Source organism: Plectropomus leopardus, chromosome 24 (assembly GCF_008729295.1).
Source record: "Plectropomus leopardus isolate mb chromosome 24, YSFRI_Pleo_2.0, whole genome shotgun sequence".
Classification (NCBI taxonomy): domain Eukaryota; kingdom Metazoa; phylum Chordata; class Actinopteri; order Perciformes; family Serranidae; genus Plectropomus; species Plectropomus leopardus.
Window position 1 is genome coordinate 2,525,596 of NC_056486.1, and position 22,555 is coordinate 2,548,150.

Sequence of the window (22,555 nt, forward strand, 5' to 3'; positions counted from 1 at the left end):
CATAGTAAAATAAATATAAAGAAATGACCAAAAATGACCAAGAAATTGGTTAAAAAGTTTAGCTGAACTACCTGAAATTTTGGAAATGTTTTTCAATATAAAATGTCAAGAATTTTAAAGTTAAATGTTTTGAATGAATATTCAGCATTGCAAAATTTTTAATTTTAAACTATCCATTCATTGTAAGGTGTTTCCTTAAGGTGACATACCCAAAAATGTACCCCAATTTGTTTTTCATTTTTCTTTTGAAAAGAAATTGAAATTGTGTTCACTTAAGTCTATTTTGTGGGAAAAAAATATGTTAAACATTTTTTGTCATTATAATGTGTACCATAGAGGATTAATAGCTTTTTGTTCTTATCATTAGATAAGATGCTGCCATATTGCTGAAATTCATAAATAAAGTGCAGGACAGTCTGATTGGTTTCCCACAAATTTTTCTTAGGGACTGCTCTTTCGTTATCAGAGAAGGGGTTTGACTGGGGTGTGCCTTTATTTATTTATTTTACTTTAATCTTGACCTTCCTCGAAGCTTGTATTATTATTTTTTTATAAAAGCTTGCTTTTCACACCCCCTGTTGGGTTTTGGGATTCAGAGCATGTCTGTAACAAAACAAAATACAGCCATTTAAAGTTGTATGTCCCTTCCCTAAGCCAACAGAAAAACAAATGTAAGTCCCTCCCCAGTGCTTAAAAATAACAGAGTCCCTTATAAATTTGCAATTTAAAAAAACCCAAAGTTTTCAATATTCCAAAATGCAATTGCAATTTTCCAGAATAAGAGTTGAAGAAAAAAGATAAATTAACCATACTTGTTTGTCTTTGCTCACTCCATTTATTTATTTATTTTCTTTTTTTTTTGGGTGTTAGTAAAAACTCAATAATGGTACAACAGCACATCTCAGAGTAATAACAGCCACAATTTCAAAATCTTCATTTGTAATAAATTCAATTTGTAGCAACATCATTGTTTTCCTTCAGCTGGATCTCTAAACCTTTGCGATGCAGAGCGTCATTGCACTGAAACACACACATTTCTTTTAACTTCATGTCACTAAAACACAGAAATTCTGTTTCTACATCCACAAAGTGGCATTTCGGCTGTGTACATTTAAAGAAGGCAGTTTACATACCATTAATAAAGAAACTATATTCGTATAAGTTAGTGCATACTATGAATCAAATCGCCATAACCCTGATTTGATGATTTTTCTTCATTTCTATGATTAATCGAAAGATTATATTTGATTTCTAAATCTCACACTAATTTGCATGAATCTGGATTGAATCATCACCCCACACATTCTGCAGAGATAATATACGCCATCTCAGGTGGATCAAGTGCAGATTATCTGCCAGCGTTGTTTCGCAGCAACGATCACTTCAAACTCTGAGGTTTCAGGCTCCTTATAGGGACGAAGTCACCTGAGAGGACAAGCAGACGAAACTGGGATTAGTCATGATTTATACTCTCACAAAGGTTAAAATATCAAATATTCAATGATCAAATTGTTGTTAACTGTTGTAATCATATTCCTCCCCCTGAGAGGATGAACCCTTTTGATTTAAATGACTCCATTTGGCACCACTCACATGACAAACTTTACATTTTTAGCTCCAAAAAATGCCAAATCATCAGTTTCACCTCTGATTCAAATAACTTTAATTCATTAGAAACAAATTCATACACACCAAGCTCTCTTTAATTACTCCAGCTCATGGTGATGAGCGCTGGGTTTTCATCCACGTAGCTAGACCTGGAAGACCTGCGCCTCCTACGAGATCCGCCGCAGACCTGTGGGACAGAGAGGACAGTCAGGTGTTAGACTTCAGACAGAGTCGGCTCTACGAGGGTCAACGCTGGTGCAGATGTTTGAGGAGTAAATATTGAACACTTGGTGTCCCTTAAGTTGTATGTATACATATATAATTATAAAAACAATATATATATTTTGCAGTTTCTTGCATAATTCACCACTTTAAGACGCTTATTTATTGTTCCTCAATCATCGTTTTAAATAAATTAAATAAATTACTACAAAGATGAGCAAAAACAGCACAAACTGACTGCAAAGAGACACAAAATGATTACAAAGAGACATAAAGTTACTACAAAGAGATGCAAAATGACTACAAATAGACAAAATAACGAAAAATAAACATAAATGACCTCAAAGTGAGACAAAATGACTACAAAGAAACACAAAATTACCAAAACAGGAAAGAAAATGACTACAGAGAGACATAAAGTTACTACAAAGAGACACAAAATGAACCAAAAAGACACAAACTGACTGAAAAGAGACACAAATAACCAAATAAAGACAGAAAATAACAACAAAGGGACACAAAACGACTACAAAGAGACACACAGCGATACCAAAGAGAAACAATATGACCTCAAAGAGACAAAAAAGATGTCAAAGAGACACAAAATTACCACAAAGAGACACAAAAAACAGAAAAAAAGAATATCTGTGCTCAAGGGCTAATTGTCTTATAATGCGCCCATGCTTGTAATGAAGTATTTTTACTGCTTTTACTGAAGTACAACAGTATTTCCTCCCCATTGCTTACCGGAGCGCAGGTGTTGGTCGACTTGATGCACAGCTCCAGTTTGCAGTGCAGGTAGATCTGTCCAGTTTGCCCAGAGAACTGGAACATGTTGAACGCGACGATGTTGGTCGTGTCCCGTCCGCTTCTCTCCACCTCCACCGTCGGGTCGTCAGGACATCTGAAACAGGAAGACGCACACGGTGACATCAGCTGCATCCGCAGGTGATTCTTACGGCGCCTGACGCAGAGATTTTCCTCACCCGTTCTTGACGAGGTCGTAATGCAGACCACCAACAGCGGACGGCTGGTTTGTTGCCCAGCAGGAGTCTGTTACTATGGAGACCATGCTGTCGTCAAGCCCCGTCGTCTTCAGCTCCAGCCACACCTTCTGGTTCAGCTGGATGTCAGTGTTTGGGCTGATGAGGTTGGTGAGGCCGGCGTTGGAGTAGGCGCTCATCGTCAAAGTGTAATTCCAAATTGAAGATTTAATCTTCTGCACCACAGAGCTGGAAAACACACACACACACACACTTCAGCTGTCTTAAACGTCAACAAGCTGCACACGAACAGCCAGAGCCTCGGTCGTCCTCCACGCACCTGTCTGCGATCCTGAAGGACACACTCTCAATGTCCGGCTTTCTGTACATGCAGGAGAAGTCGATCTCTACTTGGTCGTGGCGGACGATGATGTCATTGGAGCCGTTCCTCATCTTGATGGTGTTGGTGTAGATGACTTGACTGTGGTTGTTCATCTAAATTATGACAGAATAAAGAAAAACTCATGAGTTCATTTAATCACAGCAGTCAGAGTATATTTATATTCACCTATGACATTAAAAAAACAGAGTTTTAGCGACGCGGTTATATGCTTCTGCACCAGTCAAGTTGCAGTTACAGTTTATATCCATGTCTGTGAATTATTACGATTATTGTCACACTGAAACTGACCTTTGAATTTTTGGATATAAAATGCCGTAACTTCATTTCATACTGTTAGACATTTTATGTGCAAAAAGCATAATTTCTCGAGTAAAGGCCAAAAGCATGTTTTATGAGGTCACAGTGAACCTTGACCACCAAAATCTAATCAGTTTATTTTTTAATTCCAAGTGGACATTTGTGCCAAATTTGAGGAAACTCCCTCAAAGTGTTTTTCAGATATTGCACTTACAAGAATAAGACGGACCCTGGGTCACAGTGCCCTTTGCCCACCAAATTCTAATCAGTTCACTCTCGAGCCCAGTGCCAAATTTGTGCCAAATTTAAGGAAATTTCTTTCACACGATCTTGAGATATCGCCATTACGAGAATGGGACGTATGGACAGACAACAGAAAAACATAATGCAGTTTGTGTCATTGTTGGCCGCTTTCTGTCTCTGTGTAATCATTTTATGCAGGTTTTGGACATTTTTTTGTCATTTTGGTAATTTTTGGTTATCTTTTTGTCTCTGTGAGGTTGTTTTGTATCTTTTTTTGGTTGTATTGTGTCTCTTTGTAGTTGTTTGTTTCTTTAGGTAGTCACGTTGTGTATATATATATATTCATACATACAGTATATAAGTATATATAATATATATTATATATACATTGCATTCAAGAGTGCCAGACAGACTATGTCACAGTCATTTTGAACACGAAACTCACAGTTCATTATTGAGTCCAAGTGGACATTTGTGCTAAATTTGAAGAAATTCCCTTAAAATGTTCTATAGATATCACGTTTACGAGAATGGGACGTATTGATGGACAAGGAAAAATAATGCCTCCAGCAACACCTAATGCCAGTGCAGAGGCATCAAAAGTAAGACAAAAGAAAGCCCATAAACTGCATGTATTTTATATTTATATTGCTCTCCGTGCAGTCACTTGCACGCCAAAAGAGATGACAATAAAAGGCGAGGAGAGGAGCGAGCACCCACCGTGACCTCCGTCCCGCAGGTGTTCATGGCGTCGTATTCGAAGGTCACCATGTGGCTCTTGGGGTCCATGTTACCTCTGCAGCTCGGGTCATTGAGGTGCAAGACGGTGTAGTCGATGCCTTTGTCCTCCAGCAGGCATCCAGCCAGAGTAAGAGTGGCAGAGTTTTGTGAGCAGACTGTCGGATCACCTGAGCACAACAATACGACAAAGAAGTCAAAACATTACCACGATTTCTGTGGTTTTATTTGCTTTTGAGGCTTCAATAAGTCATTTTGCACTGATGTTTTAATAAATCTACAATCTGCTACGGCGCATTCAATGGTGTTATGTGATGTTAAATGTTTTCAGCTGTACATTGTCCCTTTCCAATTAAAATAAAAATATTAATTAAAGAAAATAAATTTGATTTTGAGCTATTTTGAAGGCAGATATACATCCAGGTTATCTCTCTGAAAGCTGCTTTTAGACGCCTTTTAACAAATTGATGCGATTTTACGCAAAAACATAAGAAGAAATGTTCCACAAATTGCAGTAATTTTGTAGATTAACAATATTGCTTTTAAAAAGCTATGGAAAAACTAGATTTACAGCGATCATGATAACATATTTAAAATCATGTCTCAGAGTTATAATTTCAAAGCGCTTTTTCCGGGTCATTCACTTGTTTGTTATAAGTTTCATTTTCTTTGTCATTTTTTTGTTTGTTTGTTTTTTAAAAATTTTCTTTTTTACTAATTTTCTGCATTTTTTTTGGTTACTTTCTTCTCTTTGCCTTCTCTTGATGTATTTTGGCATTAATCAAGCCAAACTGCTCCGATATTTATATAGAATAAAACATGAAACAGTATATTTTTCTGGTGAAGCGACGTTAGATTGAGGAGTCACCACAGATTCTGCACCAAACCACAAAATCCGAAAAACAGCTGAGCTTCTGCCAGGTTTGCATAAATAAAATCAATTTCTATATACTAAAATATACATTTAAAAGTATGTAAAACCATATACGCTGTCGTCTGAACCAACGCTATAGAAACATCACGCCACAGTTGTTGCACCGTACCTAAAGTGTTTTTTGGTTTGTACTTGGCGGCGAAGTCGGCCCGACATAAGCAGTGAGTTTGTCCGTATTGGATGCCGCAGAACTCATGATCGCTGCAGTAATGGCGCAGACAGTGGAAGGTCTGAGGGACGGCAGCTGCAGACACACACACACACACACACACACACACACACACAGATGAGAAATTAAGGATGAATGACAGTTTAAAAAGATCCTGTGTGATTATTGTTAATGTGAACACGTTTTGTAGAGCAGTCTTCACTGTACAGCGGAAATCCCAAAATACTCTAGTGGTCCTTAAAAAGTGGGACATTATAACCTTACTCAACTAACTGTGTATTTATTTAACTGCTACTTTCAGATAGATTTCAAAATTGTTTCTAGGTTTCGTTAAAAAAAGGCATATTTAAAAAACACCTCTTTATTGACGTTATAAACTGCTTCACAACAATAACACTGATCATCGGACTTAAAAATGAAACACTAAAGAAAAACGAGATAAAAAATGTTTAAATAAACCCAGATCAAATCAAACTAAACAAACACTGCACCAGAGCTGGGCTGCATACTGATATATTAGATCTATTTGATTGTGCTGAATATATATAAAAGAAAATAACAAAAATCTTACGGCAGCTGGCCATTGACCTCCAGCTCCCAAGATCGATGTTTTTCAGGCTGCAGGACTTGGCGTAAGCCTCCATAAAGTGGCACTTGTGGCCGTCCACCGCCGGGTACCTGCACAAGGTGTCTATGCAGGCGCTGATGTAGCGCTGTGGGTCAATTTCGGCGTGGCACGGAGTGAAAGGAGCGTGCATCATGTGGTTACAGCTGTTCCATCGATGCAGAGAGAAAGCATGAGAGTCAATGTTTGGAACAGTTTTAATATCCTCCTGAGAGTCTGCGTCCTCATATGAGGACATAATTTGGGTTTGCTGCACCTTCATAAAGTGCACACAAAAGTGGACAAAACCTGATCAAATATTATAGTCAAAACTGGTTTGTTTGTGCTAAATAATGTCGGTAGTTTCATACGGCAATTTTAGGAAGTAGTCATTTGGACACTGGGAATTACTGCAGCATTTTCCTCAGGCCAATTACGGGAGACAGACTGTCCTTCAAACAAAAAGGACATTCCCAGCTGTGAGTATGGAGTCGAGAAAATTCATATAGAGTTATAAAATGAGCAAATCACCATTTTTGTCTTATTTTGGGACATCGGGACTTGATCATTATTAAGTTTTAGGACTATCATCTTGTTTGAGGACATTATTATCTTCTCAGCTGAGGACATTGGGAATTAATTATAATTTAGTTTTAACCACATTAGGACTTTTTTATTGTCTCATTTGAGGACATTGGGACTTCCTTATCAGTTAGTTCTAAGACTTTATTATCATCTTGTTTGAGGACATTGGGACTTTGTTTTGTCTTGTTTGAGGACATATGGACTGTATTATCATCTTGTTTGAGGACATTGGAACTGAATTATTGTCTCGTTTTAGGACATTAGGACTTAATTATCATCTTGTTTGAGGACATTGGGACTTTGTCATTTGGTTTTAGGACATTAGGACATTTTGATCATCTCTTTTTAGGACATTGGGACTGTATTATTGTCTCGTTTTAGGACATTAGGACTTGATCTTGTTTGAGGACACTGGGACTTTATGGTGGACACATTATATCACTTTGTTAAAAAACTTGAAAACAAATGCTACATTGTTTGTAATTTTTTTTGGTTTCTAACATTTTTTGTAACTAATAAAAACAAACCCTAATGTCCCCATATTAGGACATCTTTTATTTATTCATTTATTTAAATTTTTTTTTTTTACACTTCTCAGGTACTTATCCTAAATAACTCGGAAAAATGTAATTTACCGAATTAAAAAAATGTAATAAAATTTGACAACTAAAAGCTTGGCTCTCAGGAGGATGAGTGTGCTCAGTTTACAGAATCGTCCTTGCTCAAATGACAACGTCAAAGCACCATCGAAATTTAAGATGCACTAAGTTTAGAGGATGAAATGAGTGTTTTGGTGTTTTCTGGTGAGTCGGTTCTTACAGTTCAGTCGAGCGGTTGCAGTTGATTGTACTGTCGATGGCGTCTTTGTGTGGAGTTGCACAGCTAGAAGGGACAAACAGCACAGCACATTAAATTGGGAACTAAACACATCAATAAAGAGATTACCTTCAGTCAGTTCATCAATTTTAGCTGGTCGTACTCTGCAGCACTGGCCGCGATGTTCTTCGAAACAGCTGGGCGGGTTGTTTCCGTGTTATCAGTGGGGTTGCCACACAAGCCCACTGCAGCTAAATCGAATGGTGCTAGTAGATGTCAAGAGAGAGAAAAAAAAAAATTCAATCCAAAGTTTATTCATCGCTCAACTCCACATATTAGGATTTTGGGCTCTGTACCTGCAATGTGTACCATGCTGCCATCAAAAAAGATTTCGACATTGTGGGAAAGCCACTTGACAGCAACTCCAGCGTGGTCCTTTGAGAGCTCCACTCCATTAAACAGCTGAGCCGTGGCGTTGAGCATCAACATGTTTTTACGGCCCTACATCACGGCAGATATGTGAAGGAGACAAACGTGGATCAGGATGGTGGATTTTGTGATTAAATGCAACTTTTTTTACTGCAACAAGTGTCCAGCACGGACATAAACATCCAGTGTATCAGATTTAAGGGGATTCAGTGGCATCTAGTGGTGAGAACTGCAAATTGCAACCAGCTGAAACTTATACCAGTTAAAATTCAGTCAGTGTTCATTGTTAACCCTTTGAAACCTGGGCAAATTGAGTTGATTTAAGAAGGCAATGAGCAACTTTAAATGAAAAGACCTAAAAATTAACCAGAAATGAGTCAAAAGAAAAAAAAAAACAAACAAACAAACATAAAAATTGTAAAAACAAGAAAAAGAGAAAATGGAAAGTTTAAAAAAAAGGAATCGACCCAAAAGGGTTAACCAGTAATAATTGTCAATCATAATAATACATTAATTATCATTTTAAATATGTAATTATAATAATTAGAAGTGTAGCTCTCTGGAAAAAAAATATTTTTTTCCAAATCTACTAATTTCTTGCCATATGTGGGACATTTCATGCAAAATATCTCTGTCAATCCAGAATTTGAAAGGGTTAAGGAGGTTTTAATGGGAGCCGAATTATTCGCAGAGATCCTCTCATCTTCAAAACAAAAAAGGGACCAGTTGGTTACAACCAGTAGAAACGCTTAATAAAGCAGTTTGTGGAGCATTTGCCAGCTGCACTAGAAAAACGCACCTTTACTTTATATACTTCAAGTACATTTTCCTAATTATACTTACTTGGGTGCTATTTTAACACAGGACTTTTACTCATTTTCAGCAATGATTAAAACCCAGTGGAAAAATCTCATGGGCTTTTTGGCGAGAGAGCCAGGGCGAAGATGAATGCTGAATTCTTTTTTTTCATGCAAGAGGAAAGACGCCCCAACATTTGTCTTAAAATTTAAATTCACCCACACAGAGTAACTCTACAACAACCTCATCAGCACACTACTTGCTTTTAGATGGATTGTAGCAGCTTACCAAAACTCTTCCTCCTTGTTCCAGGGTAAATTTTTCCCGATTATAATTTATTGTTACATGGTCCAACAATGGCACATCTCTACGGCGTTGCTCCCGGAAACCCACTATGACACTCTCTGTCAGGGATGCATTGAGACCAAACAGGTTGTATTTACAGCGATCCGGGATAGAGTGGGTTCTGTTGAAGAAGTCGATCACAGTGGATCCAACGACGGTGCACACGACTGGAGGGCGAGGAACGCACCTGATGGAGATGAAAAGAGATGGACATTTTGAGTCTTTTTATTTCCGAAAGCAAAATCTTAAGACTACAAAGACAGTGAACAAATGCCAAAACACTGGCGTCATGTGTATAATAACATTCTCTAAGAATTACACATAACATTTTTACCATCTTGAGTTAGTTTTCAATATTTGATGAAAAACTTATAAACTGTAGTAAATCATTGATATGATTATTATTATCAAGAGCGTATTTCTTTTTCTCTTTAATTATTATTATTAGTAGTATTGTTATTGTTATTATTGTGATTATTATTTAATTATTTTAATTATTATTAATTAAATCATTATTTTATTTTTATTTTTTTAGAATTGTATTATTATTATTATTATTATTATTATTATTATTATTATTATTATTATTATTTTTTTATTTATTTTTTATTATTATTATTATTATTATTGTAGTTGTTACTATTTCCTTTCCCTTATCTGAAACACACAAAAACTGTCCATTTCAGCAGTGGGTTTGCTTGTATATTTTTTTTATTAAAAAGAAAAACTTATAAGCTGGCAGCAGTGGGGTGCTATTAGGTTGCATTATGTAAAAGTTTTTAAATGTAACTCCACTCGGGACAGTCAAGATATCTCAGCCTTTGCTGCTTTGAAATTTTGTCATACTTAGGATTTAAATTCCTTAATTATGGTCACAAATAAGTTAATTAATATATAATAACTGTGACAAACATGCCAACATTAAAAGAAAATATAGTCATTGTTGCTATCAAAATTCAAAATGTAATCCCACATGAACAAAGGTGCATGAGGTTTTTTTTTTAATTTTTTTTGTTTAAGGATGATTTTAAATGGTCTTGTTGAAAAATAATGATTTGCATTATCACAACTTTGGCATTCAATGTTTCTCAGATAAGGGTATAAAATCAGCAATAATCAATCACAGATATACTTACAGGTGATCATTAATATGTAGGTTTGAAACATTGATTGCTATTCACTTTTTTTTTCTGCGTGATGATTCATCAGATTTAGAGGCTGCTTTTCTAATTTGCGTTTTTGCACCAGATAAATTCCCCGCTAACGACTCTCCATGACGGGATATTGATAGTGAAGTGTCACCGCAGTGAAGATGACTGTACAGAAACAGGACATAATGTTTTGTTTCTAAATGTTCATAGGTTATAATAATAACTCTATTTATAAAAAAATAGATTTGTTTTGAGCACTATTTAAAAAATTGTATGCAAATCATGAAAAAAGTAGCTAATTGTTTGTAAAATGTTTAAAAAGTTGGCACATTAATTGTTTAATAAAGGGGAAAGTGTGAGATTTGTACCCTAAATTGGCAATGTAGCCAACCAATCATGTAAATCTGTTATTTTAGCCTTAAAACATTTAAAGATAGCGATTAAATTTCAAAATATTTATATGTGTCTGTAGATTAAAGGATTAACAGGTTGTGCTTTTAGTTCAGATGGTTATTTTCATCGTCAGTCAAACCTTCATTCAAACTTTACTCCAAATATAAAGCAAACATATTTACGTGAAGTTTCCCTCGCAAAGCTCCGAGTAACCACAAGTTGTCGTCTGGACGACCGAGGCAGCGTCACAGATTTGATGGCGGCAGGCAGCCGGGTCAGTATCAAGCACTGTGTTGGGTTGATAAATGACGCCTGGGAGGTGACAGAGGATTCATGAAATTAGCCAAATATTAAACTTCATTTAAGAAAGGGAAAAAACTGTCATGTTTAAATGTCACAATTTTGCTTTGAGGATCCCTGAAGTGTTCCTTCTTTGGGAACCACAAGATTTGCTTACCTTTGACTCTGCAATGGAAGAATTTCAGGTAAATGCCAGCGGTCACGTTCTCAAGGGGGAAAGACAAAGTTTCCATAGCTGTGTTATTGACCTTTACAGTCAGGTTCTAGAAATGGACAAAAATCAGGTTTACCTTATATTGCAGTGCTGAGCCAACAGTGCTGAATCCCCCTTTTTATCTACAGTAGGTATACGTATTTTCCTTCAATTTTTGGACAATTCAGAGCGACAATGAAAACAGAAAAATGAAAACAGAAAAATGTGGCAGCTTGGTTGCCACAATAATTCTGCAAAAGATACAGTGAAGATGCACGTTACAGAACAACCTGTGAATTTACAGTTTAAAACTGTAAAACTGATGTAACTACAACATTTTAAAACTGTAAAATGTACACTTTCCATTGGGGAAAAAAAAAAAAAAACTTATGCAATTTCATCACTTTATGTATAAAAACCCTCAACTTAAACTAACAATTTTAAAATCTACACATTAGACAATCACAATTATTATTTTCTTTCGATTTCAAACAGCTGTTATTGGCAGGAAAAATAACTTTTTGTCAGTGTCCTAACATCTATGCCGAAGACATTTTGTTATTTATTTTTTAAAGTGAACATACTCAGATGTTTTAAAATGTAAAATCCATTTGTAGGCTACATATTTATATGTAAAGCATAACACATGAATTTATGTAATGTAATACATTAAAAAAAAAAAACACATAAAAAATAAATTATTTATTTATTATTATATTATATTATATTAGCCCCATATTATATTATATATATTATATTATATAGCCCCATATATATATATATATTATTATAAAATTCTATAATAATTATCATTATTTCAACATATTCTTACTTTAAAATGAACAGTTTAGTTTAGTTTAGTGCTTTATAAAATATTACTGTAACTGAACTCTGTATCGTTGTTTTTGTGTTGACAGTCTTATGATGTCAGGATTTTCAGCACTTTAACTGCTGGTCTATCAGGCTGGCGGAGTTAGCATGAGGCCCACACTGGAACTAACTGCTAAGAAATATTGTTACATTTTTTGGAAAAAAGAGCAGCACAGAGTAATGGCCAGAAAAGTGTTTTTGCATAACATCATGATGCCACAGTGACGATGACCTTTTGGATACAAAATGTCATCATTTTATATCCTTTTAGACATTTGTGTGAAACTTTGTCATAATCAAACATGAATTCTTGAGCATTGGCCCAAAACATGTTTCTTTGACCAAATTCTGATCAGTTTTTGAGTCCAGGTGGACGTTTAAGCTAAATTCCCTCAAGTTCGTCTTGATATATTGTGTTCACAATAATGAGCTGGACATGAGGGTACAGGTACCTATTACTGCTAACTAACAGTAAAATCAAATCAGTTTCATCCTTGAGTCCAAGTGAGAACGTGTGCAATCAAATTTGCAATTTGCAATTCCCTCAAGGTGTCCGAAAGATATCCTATTCACGAGAATGAGCCACAAAAGTTCACAGTGACCTTCTACTTTTGACCAACAAATGGCTGTTTTGTGCCAGATGGCAGAAAAAACAAAACATAACATTTTACGATTAGTTCAAGTTGTGCAAATTGTGAAAAGCGACGTGTAATTCCTGATAATCGTCTTTGTTCAGATGAGAAAAAAGAACCAAAACCGGGAGATGGTGGATAAAAATCTTCCCTCTGTCTGTTACAGATGGAAGTTTAAAGGTCAAGATGGTTAGCGACATTCTGGGCTCATTTTTAGGATAATTTTGGGTCACACAGACTAAACTGTGATGACAGGAACAAAATTGGTTTTCTGTTAAGTTAACTTGTCAGGGAGCAGATTGGTTTGAGGACATAAGCTGCCATTGTAACAGACTCAGGTCCGTCTCTCTGAGTAACATCTAATATGTACTTACAAGTGCGGAGGAATACGAATCCGTTTTTTTTTATGATTTTCAAAGCCGTTTCTTGATTGAAGTTGTAGAGAGACCAACGTATCTGAAAGTATAAACAGATTAAAGACAGGAAATATTCAGTAATGGCTTCCAAAACTTTGATTTGAAGTTCCCTTTGCCACACAATGGGCCTCATGCAGCAACATTTTCTTAAATTTCTCTCATTTTTTTCCATCACATTTTCTTATTTTTTCTTAATTTTCTTGTAAGAGAAAATATAAGAGAAGTCAGCTTCAGATGCACCAATCGTTCTTAACCATCCAAATCTGCCCTGAGCCAGGTGAGCTCAACAATGAATCCCATTTTATCATAAGTCACCTGTTGGCACAGGTAATGCCCCCAAAACGCTGTATAAGGACTGGTGTGGTGCCGTGTGCAAAGACTCGGGCACATGCACAAGACTGGAGAGATGACACCAAAAAGGTTGTAAGAATAAAAAAATACTGTTAAATAAAGTAAATGTGATTTCAGGGAAATGTTTTGAAATTTTAAAAGAGAAGCTGGAACTATGAAATGTTTTTTCCATGAAAATGACTCCTACAATGAAAGACATCGTTGTTAACTAATTGTTTCAGCTGCACTTGTATATTTTCATATTTTGGGGTTTGTGTGTTTAAATCTTAACATGTAAAAAAATAATCTAATAATAGAAGTGGTATAAAAAGTACTATTGCCACTATACTCCACTACAGTTCAGAGTATTTCCCTCTGAACTGTAGTGGAGTAGAAGTGGAAAGTGACATGAGATTAAAATACTCAAATAACAAAAAGTACCATCAAATTTGTATTTGAGCACAGTAACTAAAATTACAGTATTTGGGATCAATGCAACAAGTAGTAGTATCCCTTTAGTCTTGACATTTAGTAGTACAGTCATTATAATTACTCCAAAACCTCATCTAAATGAAATGATATTCCTGCATTATATTTTTAAAATATTCCTGAAATGTAAGAATAATTTTACCTTGTGTTGTTTAACAATTTATGGACTGTGAAAGCGAGATGTTTTGTCTCTTGCATCTTGTTAAAAGCGCTATCAACCGCTCGTAAAATGTTCTCTCACCAAAGAGAAGAGCAAAAATAAGAAAACACTGGTGAATCCCAAAAATCAATGGGTACTAACAAAACAAGAACAAACTCTGGATATGACCAAAAATGAGAGAAAATGAATTTGTAAAATGTTTCTTGCATGAGTCACACTGTCTTTGAAATGTTCATTTCGTACAAAAGGCTCGACAGTCGATCAATCCGAAAACATGGACGCTGATAACTCACAGTTCCAGGGGTGCCTTGTTTAAAATGAGGTCAACATAACAGCTTGAGTTGGACTTGATGGACGGCAGAGCATTATGAACAGGTGACCCAACAACAGTTGGTCCAGTTTTCAAACTCCATGATACAAATTTCGTCCCGTCTCCGTTGGCCACCTCAATACAGTCGACAGCAGCCGCTGGAGTGTATTCTATGAAACAAACTTGAATTCCATTCATATTGTTCGTCATCTGCAAAACCAGAGAGACGGCACTTGTGAAACGACAGCAGTATTGACACTTTTAAAGACAGAGTTTGACTGCGTTTAAACGCCTTTTACAAGCAGTTACAACATTTTGAAATCTGAGTGGGTTTGATTTCGGACAAAAGCAACCTGGAATGCAAAATGCACCAGAGAGAAAGATTTTTTTTTTTTTTAGATCTAGGAACAATGGCCAGAAAACTTATCAATTTAATGCTATAATTATATATTTAGTATCATCATTATCACAAGTTTTAAGGACATAGATAATATATCGCTATTTCCCTCACTGTTTCCCTCTCTTTTGTGTCTGTCTGTCTACACCTCAGGATTTTGTTTTTTGTTACTTTTGCAGACTCAGATTATATCTTAAGTATATGATCTTAAAGAAATAAATGCAAAAAAAGTGAAAACAAATAAAAATAAACAAATTAACAAATGATCAGAAAATAAATAAAATAATTAATAAAATTCAGTTTAACCTTTAACCTAACCTAACACTTCAACAGATAAATAACTGGAATCAAATAATATTATAAACATCATTCTGGTATGTGCACTTTTGGTACTTCAAATATATTGTGAAGCTAATATTTGTATACTTAACTGAAATCTTGAAAATCTTTGTATTTGTAACAGAGTATTTCTACGCTGTGGTATTACTACTTATACTTGAGTAAAAAATATTTCTGCCGCTGTTTTCAAACTTCTTATTTCGCCCTTCGAAACCAGAGTAACTGGTAACTTTCTTTCAAAAATATAGAGAAGGCAATGAGCAACTCAACACCTGGCCTAAAAAAAGTAAAAAGTTACAAAAAAATTACCTGAAAATAATAATAAAAAAAGGAAAAAACAAAAACAAACAAGAAAATGAGAAAAATAAGATGTATATGCATATTATTTTCTGTACCTTCATTTAAAAATTTGATTAGAAATAAAAAAAATAATTATATAATTACAGTATAATGGTTATCAATACATTTTTCTGATTTTTTTTTTCAAATTTTCTAATACCCCCCCACAAAAAAAAAAAAAACCCAACTAATATTCAGTCCGTTTTCTCATTACCTTTTACTAATTTCTTGCCAAGTTGTTGCTCATTGTCTTTTTCCCCATGTTTCGAAGGTTTAAACAGCTTTAGAAATCTGTATTAAATATGTTTGCGAGCACACATCTGCAGTCAAATGGTCTGTCTGTTGGTTAGTAACATGAAAGATAAGTTTTTCTCTACTATGTTTAAATTTGAACTCACTTTTATAAAAGTTGGCTGTTTTCCCATAAAAAGCGATGGGACACTTGCTGACGTCAAGGGTATAGGGAAGAGATTTGAAACCACTTGACTCACTGAGACGAACCTGGCTGGCAGCAACTACAGTGTGAATATAAAGGAAACAGAAATATTAGACATCAATCTATCAAGAACAATTTTATACTTTTCTTTTCCAATTCACACATCTGCATTCATCAATATACGGATTCTGTTTATACAAGGTGAAATGACTGTGAACATTCAGACTATAAACATTGTTTCCTTCATGCTTACAAAGATAAAAAAAAGACAAATCTGAGTTGAAGGCTGATGTAAAAAAGTAAAAGAAAAAATGCCATTACTGAGTGGCACTTTCTTTTATGCAAAGACAATTTTACTTAAAAATTGATTAACAAAAAAAAAAAAAGGAAATCTCCTTAAGTCCGCTGCTAAAAATATAAGTTCTCTTTTAAAACAAATGCTATATTTTAAAAGCACTGAAAACTTGGCTGCTTGATGGCTGCTTACCTGCCAGCAGGAGGAGCACAGTGCCCCCGGCTTCAGCATGATGGGACTCTGTCTGAGAGCTGGGAGAGACACATTTACATTGCAAGTGACAAAACACCTATTCATCATCCCTTCAGTGAATTCCATACCATGCAAATATGTACAGTATAAGGGAAACTATATAAAATGATTGATAAGTAAGGATGTAGACAAAGTAGCTTTTTCACTATTTTTCCTTGACTGCAAAAGGCTCCAAGAGATCACTTTCAGATGAGGCTCATGCAGCCCCAGTGAACAAAAACTCAGTGATCACAAAATGAGATGAAGTGAGTGTGTTTTTACCAGTAGCAGCAGTATTGCATTGATTAGGCTAGAAGGAAGCTCCTTTACAGCTTACAAAGACATTTAATAACAACCAAGCTACTGAAAAGATGTTTAAAATGTCATCCTTATGTCTGGCCCCCAAAAGAGGGACCAATTAACAATGAAAATTAGTTGAATTATTCTGACACTGTTGAGGTGCCAGAGTGCATAAAAGCTTGTTTTATATATGAAAAAAAAATTAAATAAATAAATAAATGTCTTAAAATCTGAGAAACTTTCTAGTATAAATATCTTAAAATACTAAAAATATCAAAAATCCGAAAAACATCCTGAAATCCTCTAAATATGCCACAATAAAAGAGAAATGTGCTTAAATCCTAGAAACTTTCTAAAATTCTGGAAATGTCCTAAAGTCATAGAAAGATGCTTAAATCCTAGAGATGTCCTTAAATTCAAAAAATTTGCAACAATCCTATTAATGTCCTAAAATCTTTGAAAACATGCTGAAATTCTAGAAATGTCCTTAAATCCTAGAAAGGTCCGAAAATCCTGGAAACTTGCTAAAATCCCTAAAAGTTTGCTAAATTTCTAGAATCTTAGAAATGCCCCAGAATAAATATCCTTAAGTCTGACAACCCTTAAAAATCATTGAAATGTGCTCAAATAAATATCCTTAAATCAGAGAAATGTGCTAAAATCCAAAAAGTGTCCTAAAATTCTTAAAACATGTACGGGGCTGCTGCGACTGGCCCTTGGCCTCCTGTAATTTTGCAAAAGTGGCCCCTAAGAAAAGCAGGTTGAGCATTTCTGGGCTACACGAGGCCAGGCGGAGAGAGAGGGAGTCGGTCTTACCGTCTGGAGCAGCAGGGAGATGAAACTCTGCAGGTGGAGGTCTCAGCCAGATGTGCCTGCCCTGCGTCTCTCTGCTGCTTTTATGCCGGTCCGTGTCGTTCAAAATGAACATTCTCGGAAAATTTTGACTCCCCAAACCTGCTTTCTGTTGCCTTAAGCAGCCTGTTGAGTAACTGCACTTTATTAAAATTCAAGAATGCAGTTAAGTGGCAGTCACAGCAGCATTTTACAGAAAAATCATGTGATTTAGTCAAGGTGACTAAGTTAAACATTTTACCACCAAAATCTTGATGTGTCAGAATGAATACAATTTATTTGGGAAATAAATAAAATAATAATTTAATAATATTTAAAATTAAGCTACATTCTCAGTTTTTTGTTGAATAACTGTAATTAAAAAAACATATTTCTTACAATGTTCAAACCACAATTTTGTCATTGCGTTTGGTCTAATGCCAACTCCTGTGAGCTCTTGAATAAATTAATGTGTGTATGATCATAAAAAAAAAATGGTGCCTACACCCACATAGAGGTGTAGGTGTGTGTGGTGTTCTTTGCTGTCGGCAAACACAGAAAGGTGCTCAAGTAAATCTTGATTTATTCCAAATAAATTATCCCTAATATTTAAAATGTCATCCCCCCCATGGATGGATAAAGTGAGAGGGGGGCCCCTTCTTTGCACTGGCTCCATCCTGTCTGTCGCAGCTCATAGTTCCCTATCAGCCCTCAAGATCACTGCGCTCTGAAAATGCAGGATTACTTGTGGTTCCCAGAGTCTCCAAAAGTAGGATGGGAACACACGCATGAGACTCTTACTGTCACCCTCAACATCATCATACAGTGCATTTAATAATTTCACACCTATCGTTATTGTACTATGACGTGTCTGTTTCTATTATTGCTGTGCCTCTCCTCCCCTCTCTCTTTCTCTTTCCTTTTTGCCCACGACTGTATTTCATTTCTTATTTACGACATCTATTGCCCGTCTGTCTGTCCTGCAAGAGGGATCCCTGATCATCCTCTGCTGCTCTTCCTGAGGTTTCTTCCTTTTTTTTCTCCCTCTGTTACAGGGGTTACCACGTCTCTTCTTTTCTAGGAGTTTTGTGTCTCTTTGTCGTCAATTTGACTTTCTCCCTGGCCAGTACGTGTAATCAATACATGCCTCTCTCATTACATAAACTTCAAACTGCAGCTTCAGGTGTTTGAGATGAAAATTAACGAAATATTGAAATGTTTGCGGGTGAGTTTGTAGAAATGCATGGTATCTGGACTGCTGTGTGACTGCTCCACTCTTTCATCGATTTAAAGTCATTCCTTCACACTCACATGTCAATCACTTGCCTTTGTGATCCTCCAAATACATATAATACAAAATACCTGCTGTCATAGAGCCACTTTTTTGACATTTGCATCTCTATGTGGTCATTTGGAGGCCCCTCCTGGTTGTGATATGTTTATTTGTGGTTGTATGTGCCTTACTGAGGTGTTTTTGTCTTCTTTTGGTTGTTTTGTATTGCTTTCGAGTCATTTTTTGTCTGTCTTTTGACATTCGGGTGGTGATTGTGGCATCCTGGAGAGTCAACAGCAGATGCAGGATAGCTAGAGCGTAATGTGGAAGTCCACTGTCAAAGTGCCATACGTGACAACTTTGGGTGAGCATATGTTGCCTAAATTTACCATCCTGCTCTTGTCCACTAAAATGATATTTGCTTTTCAATCTGTCGTCTACCTGAACCATTTAAACGCAGCATAAGCCTTAAAAAATACCCACCAAGACTTTTTCTTGCAGAAGTAAAACTACCCCCAGTACTGCCAAAACTGAAACAAAAAAAGCAAGTATAGAAATAATAAAAATATATCCTTAATTTTTTTTAACAAAGTGTTGCTAACTTCTAGTCTAAGCCCAAGTGTTTATTGGGCCATAAATCAATCAGCACTGGTCATACAGTGAACTGACAAGAGGGAAAAAAGTAAATACAGTGTGTTGCTCCATTCTTTCGTCTCTGTCTTAAATTTTTTGCTTTCCATTCAAATGTTGGCTTTAAAAATCCTACAGGACGACATCTCTTACAGGTCCAGCATTTTTGTCCTCTGGGGTTTCAGCTGTCTTTTACCACTCTGTGCAATTGTCATGCTAAAGATGGTTTCTTCACACAAAACGCATTCTTCTCTCTTCTCTTATTTGTGGCAGATTTACCGTCTCTGCAGGTATGGCCCTGAAGTTATCGCTGCTGTAGTATAGAATCGGTCAGGGGTCAAACGAACTTCAACCACTGATTCAAAAGTGTTCCTTCTGTGTTGTATTTCTTTTTTTTTTTTTTTTTTTAACATTTTTTCTGTGTATTGTTCTTATATGTATATTTTTTTCATTTTGTGTTGTGTTTTTTTAACAAAAATTAAGTGTACAGAACTTTGTAAAGTTGGTTTTAATAAGTGATATATAAATAAACTTTATTATTTTATTATTATTATTTTTTTTTTTTTACTAAAAACTCAAAGTTCACATCTAAAAATTTTTCCCCAAACATGGTTCCCATCATTTTTAGTTAGTTCTTATCACCCTGATGTTTCTCCAAGTGTCTGTTTTTCTGATAAGTTTGGTTTTAATAAGTAATTTGATGCTTAAAAAAAGTGGTTCTGATGTCGGTCGGACGGGTATATGGGTGGATGTTTGACACCACAGAGATCGTGACTGTGCGGACTCTGGCTCCAAACAAACATCACCAACGTAAACTGGCAGCAGCCGTGATATTTTGGCTTCATTTTTGTACAGTAGTTGGGAAAAGAAACAGATCATTCATCTTTATAAACATCTGTCTGCAGCTTACAAACTAGATCAGGGATATTCAACTTGCTTTTTTTGGGGGGACACTTTTGAAAAATGACAGGAGGCCAGGGACCAGTCGAGGCAGCCCAAAATATTTTTCTAGGATTTTAGGACATTTCTTGGATTTAAGGACATTTCTAAGATTTTAGCATATCCCTATCTTTTTGGGTGTTTCTCAGATTTTAGGACATTTCTTGGATTTAAGGACATTTCTTGGATTTTAAGACTTTTCTTGGATTTAAGGACATTTCTTGGATTTTAAGACATTTCTTAAAAAAAATGTTCATGAGTTTCTTTTGCTATTTTCTCATGTAGGTGCATGTAAGTGAAAAAAAATCTGGATTTATTTTCCAGATGTGAGATATGTGTACAGCATTTATTATTTTAAGCAGAATATTTGAGATGATCCCTTCCTGTACTCCTTTTAGATAATATATATATATATATTAAGACAAAAAAAGAAAGAAATGAATGAAGAAAATAGAAAACATTACACAACAAAGCTTATTCTAAAAACAACCTCCTGCTTTGCATATTAGCTTTTCAAAAGCGTATTGACATTCTTCAATAGTCACAAAACTAGTTAGAAGCACCAAAAGTTCTCAGTTTAAAAGCTTCATTTTGCCTGAAGATATCTGGTATTTTCCTTGGAGGTTTTTAAGGCCAGTGATGGACATGTGAATGTGGAGTAATTACTGAAAATAGATGAAAGAGAGGAGCGGTCACACAGTCATGCAGCGTCAGGGGAACCTGCTCAACTACATCATCTAGCAGTTACACATTTCTACAAACTCGCCCACAAACATTTGATCAGTTTATAAGTTTTTTCTCAAACATTTTTACCTGCAGCCGTAGGTTGGAGTTTGTGTAATGTGAGATGCATGGAAGGTCCATGCGGTTAAAATGTCAGACCCTAGCCCTCACTTGCAAAATGTTAAATTAACACATACTGACCACAAAGAGACTGAAATTATTATTATCATCATCATTTCCTATTTATTTTTTGACCATCTATGTCAGTATCTTTAAGCATAAGAGTATACTATTTTGGTTTAAGGTCTGAAATGTCCTCGAAAACATCTTAATAAGTCAGCTGAACTGAATACGCCTCTAAAATTTAGTATTGCAGATTGCAACCAGCTGAAACATCTCCCAGTTTGAATTTGGTTGTGAGGTTTTTACTGGGAGCCGAATCATCCACAGAGGTCTCTCCCTCTCCAAAACTAACTAACCAGGTGATTAAAACCAATAAAAACACCAAAAAGAGCAGTTCACTGTTTTTCCAGTGCCCTTTCTCATGGCAGAGGAGGGCTGCTGGCTCAGCACGTTAATGTGTGTCCACCTTTTTTGTCTTCTGAAAAGAAAAAAAAAGCTCACCTTATTTCTGATCCAGATGTTCAGGAGGTTTTCACCAGGAGCCGAATTATCCACAGAGGTCGCATTCTGTCCAAAACAAACAGAAATGGCAAATTGAACAGGAAAAATCAGTGAAAAAGACAGTTTCATGTTAAAAATCTGTGTTTATCCAATGCAGTTTGGCATGACAGAGATTTGTTCTGGTATCAACTGCTGGTCTGTTTAATTTCACTCTCTCTTTTTGTAGAAAAAAATTGTCAAGACACCCCCCCATTAATATATGGTCACTTAATTACATAAAAACAAAATATAAATAAATAGAAAAATAAATCAATGAGAAATAAAGAGATAAGAATGTACTGGGAATGAAATAATTACTTAAATAATTTGCCTAATGGATAAATATATTTTTATTTTTTCTATGTCTGTGCAGATCTATTTATCATATTCAAAATACATATTTATTAAATAATTGAGATTTTAATGTCTACATGTCTTTTTTATTATTTCAATGCATTTATTGAGTAATTTATTTAATAACTTTTTATTATTGCAGGTTTGGTCCTCCACAATGATTAGCCTATATGGCTGTGATATAATTAGTGATGCATTAATGTGATGTACATCACTTTAATGAATGATGATTTTTGCCAAAAACCCAGCAAAACCCAATTTCATTTTATACAGATTTTTTTTACATGATCTAGTTTTTTGATAATACTATAATTCTATTCAATTCTATTGTAATTATATTAAATTGACTATTGGTTTTTAGCATACATTTTCAAGCATTTTTTTTTA

The 22,555-nt window shown here is 35.4% G+C and overlaps 1 protein-coding gene across 1 annotated transcript; it reads right to left on the minus strand.

Annotated features, from left to right (window-relative positions):
- Window positions 1-830: 830 nt before the first annotated feature.
- On the minus strand, window positions 831-13,128 carry LOC121962904. The gene is made up of 15 exons (XM_042513226.1): window positions 13,088-13,128; window positions 11,176-11,281; window positions 10,901-11,030; window positions 9,118-9,361; window positions 7,959-8,103; window positions 7,766-7,868; window positions 7,606-7,668; window positions 6,169-6,368; window positions 5,538-5,672; window positions 4,477-4,664; window positions 3,154-3,308; window positions 2,817-3,062; window positions 2,578-2,734; window positions 1,693-1,795; window positions 831-1,425 (listed from the first exon to the last, which is right to left on the minus strand). The coding sequence occupies exons 2-14, from the start codon at window positions 11,249-11,251 to the stop codon at window positions 1,703-1,705; spliced, it is 1,935 nt and encodes a 644-aa protein (XP_042369160.1). The 5' UTR covers window positions 11,252-11,281; window positions 13,088-13,128; the 3' UTR covers window positions 831-1,425; window positions 1,693-1,702.
- Window positions 13,129-22,555: the final 9,427 nt, after the last annotated feature.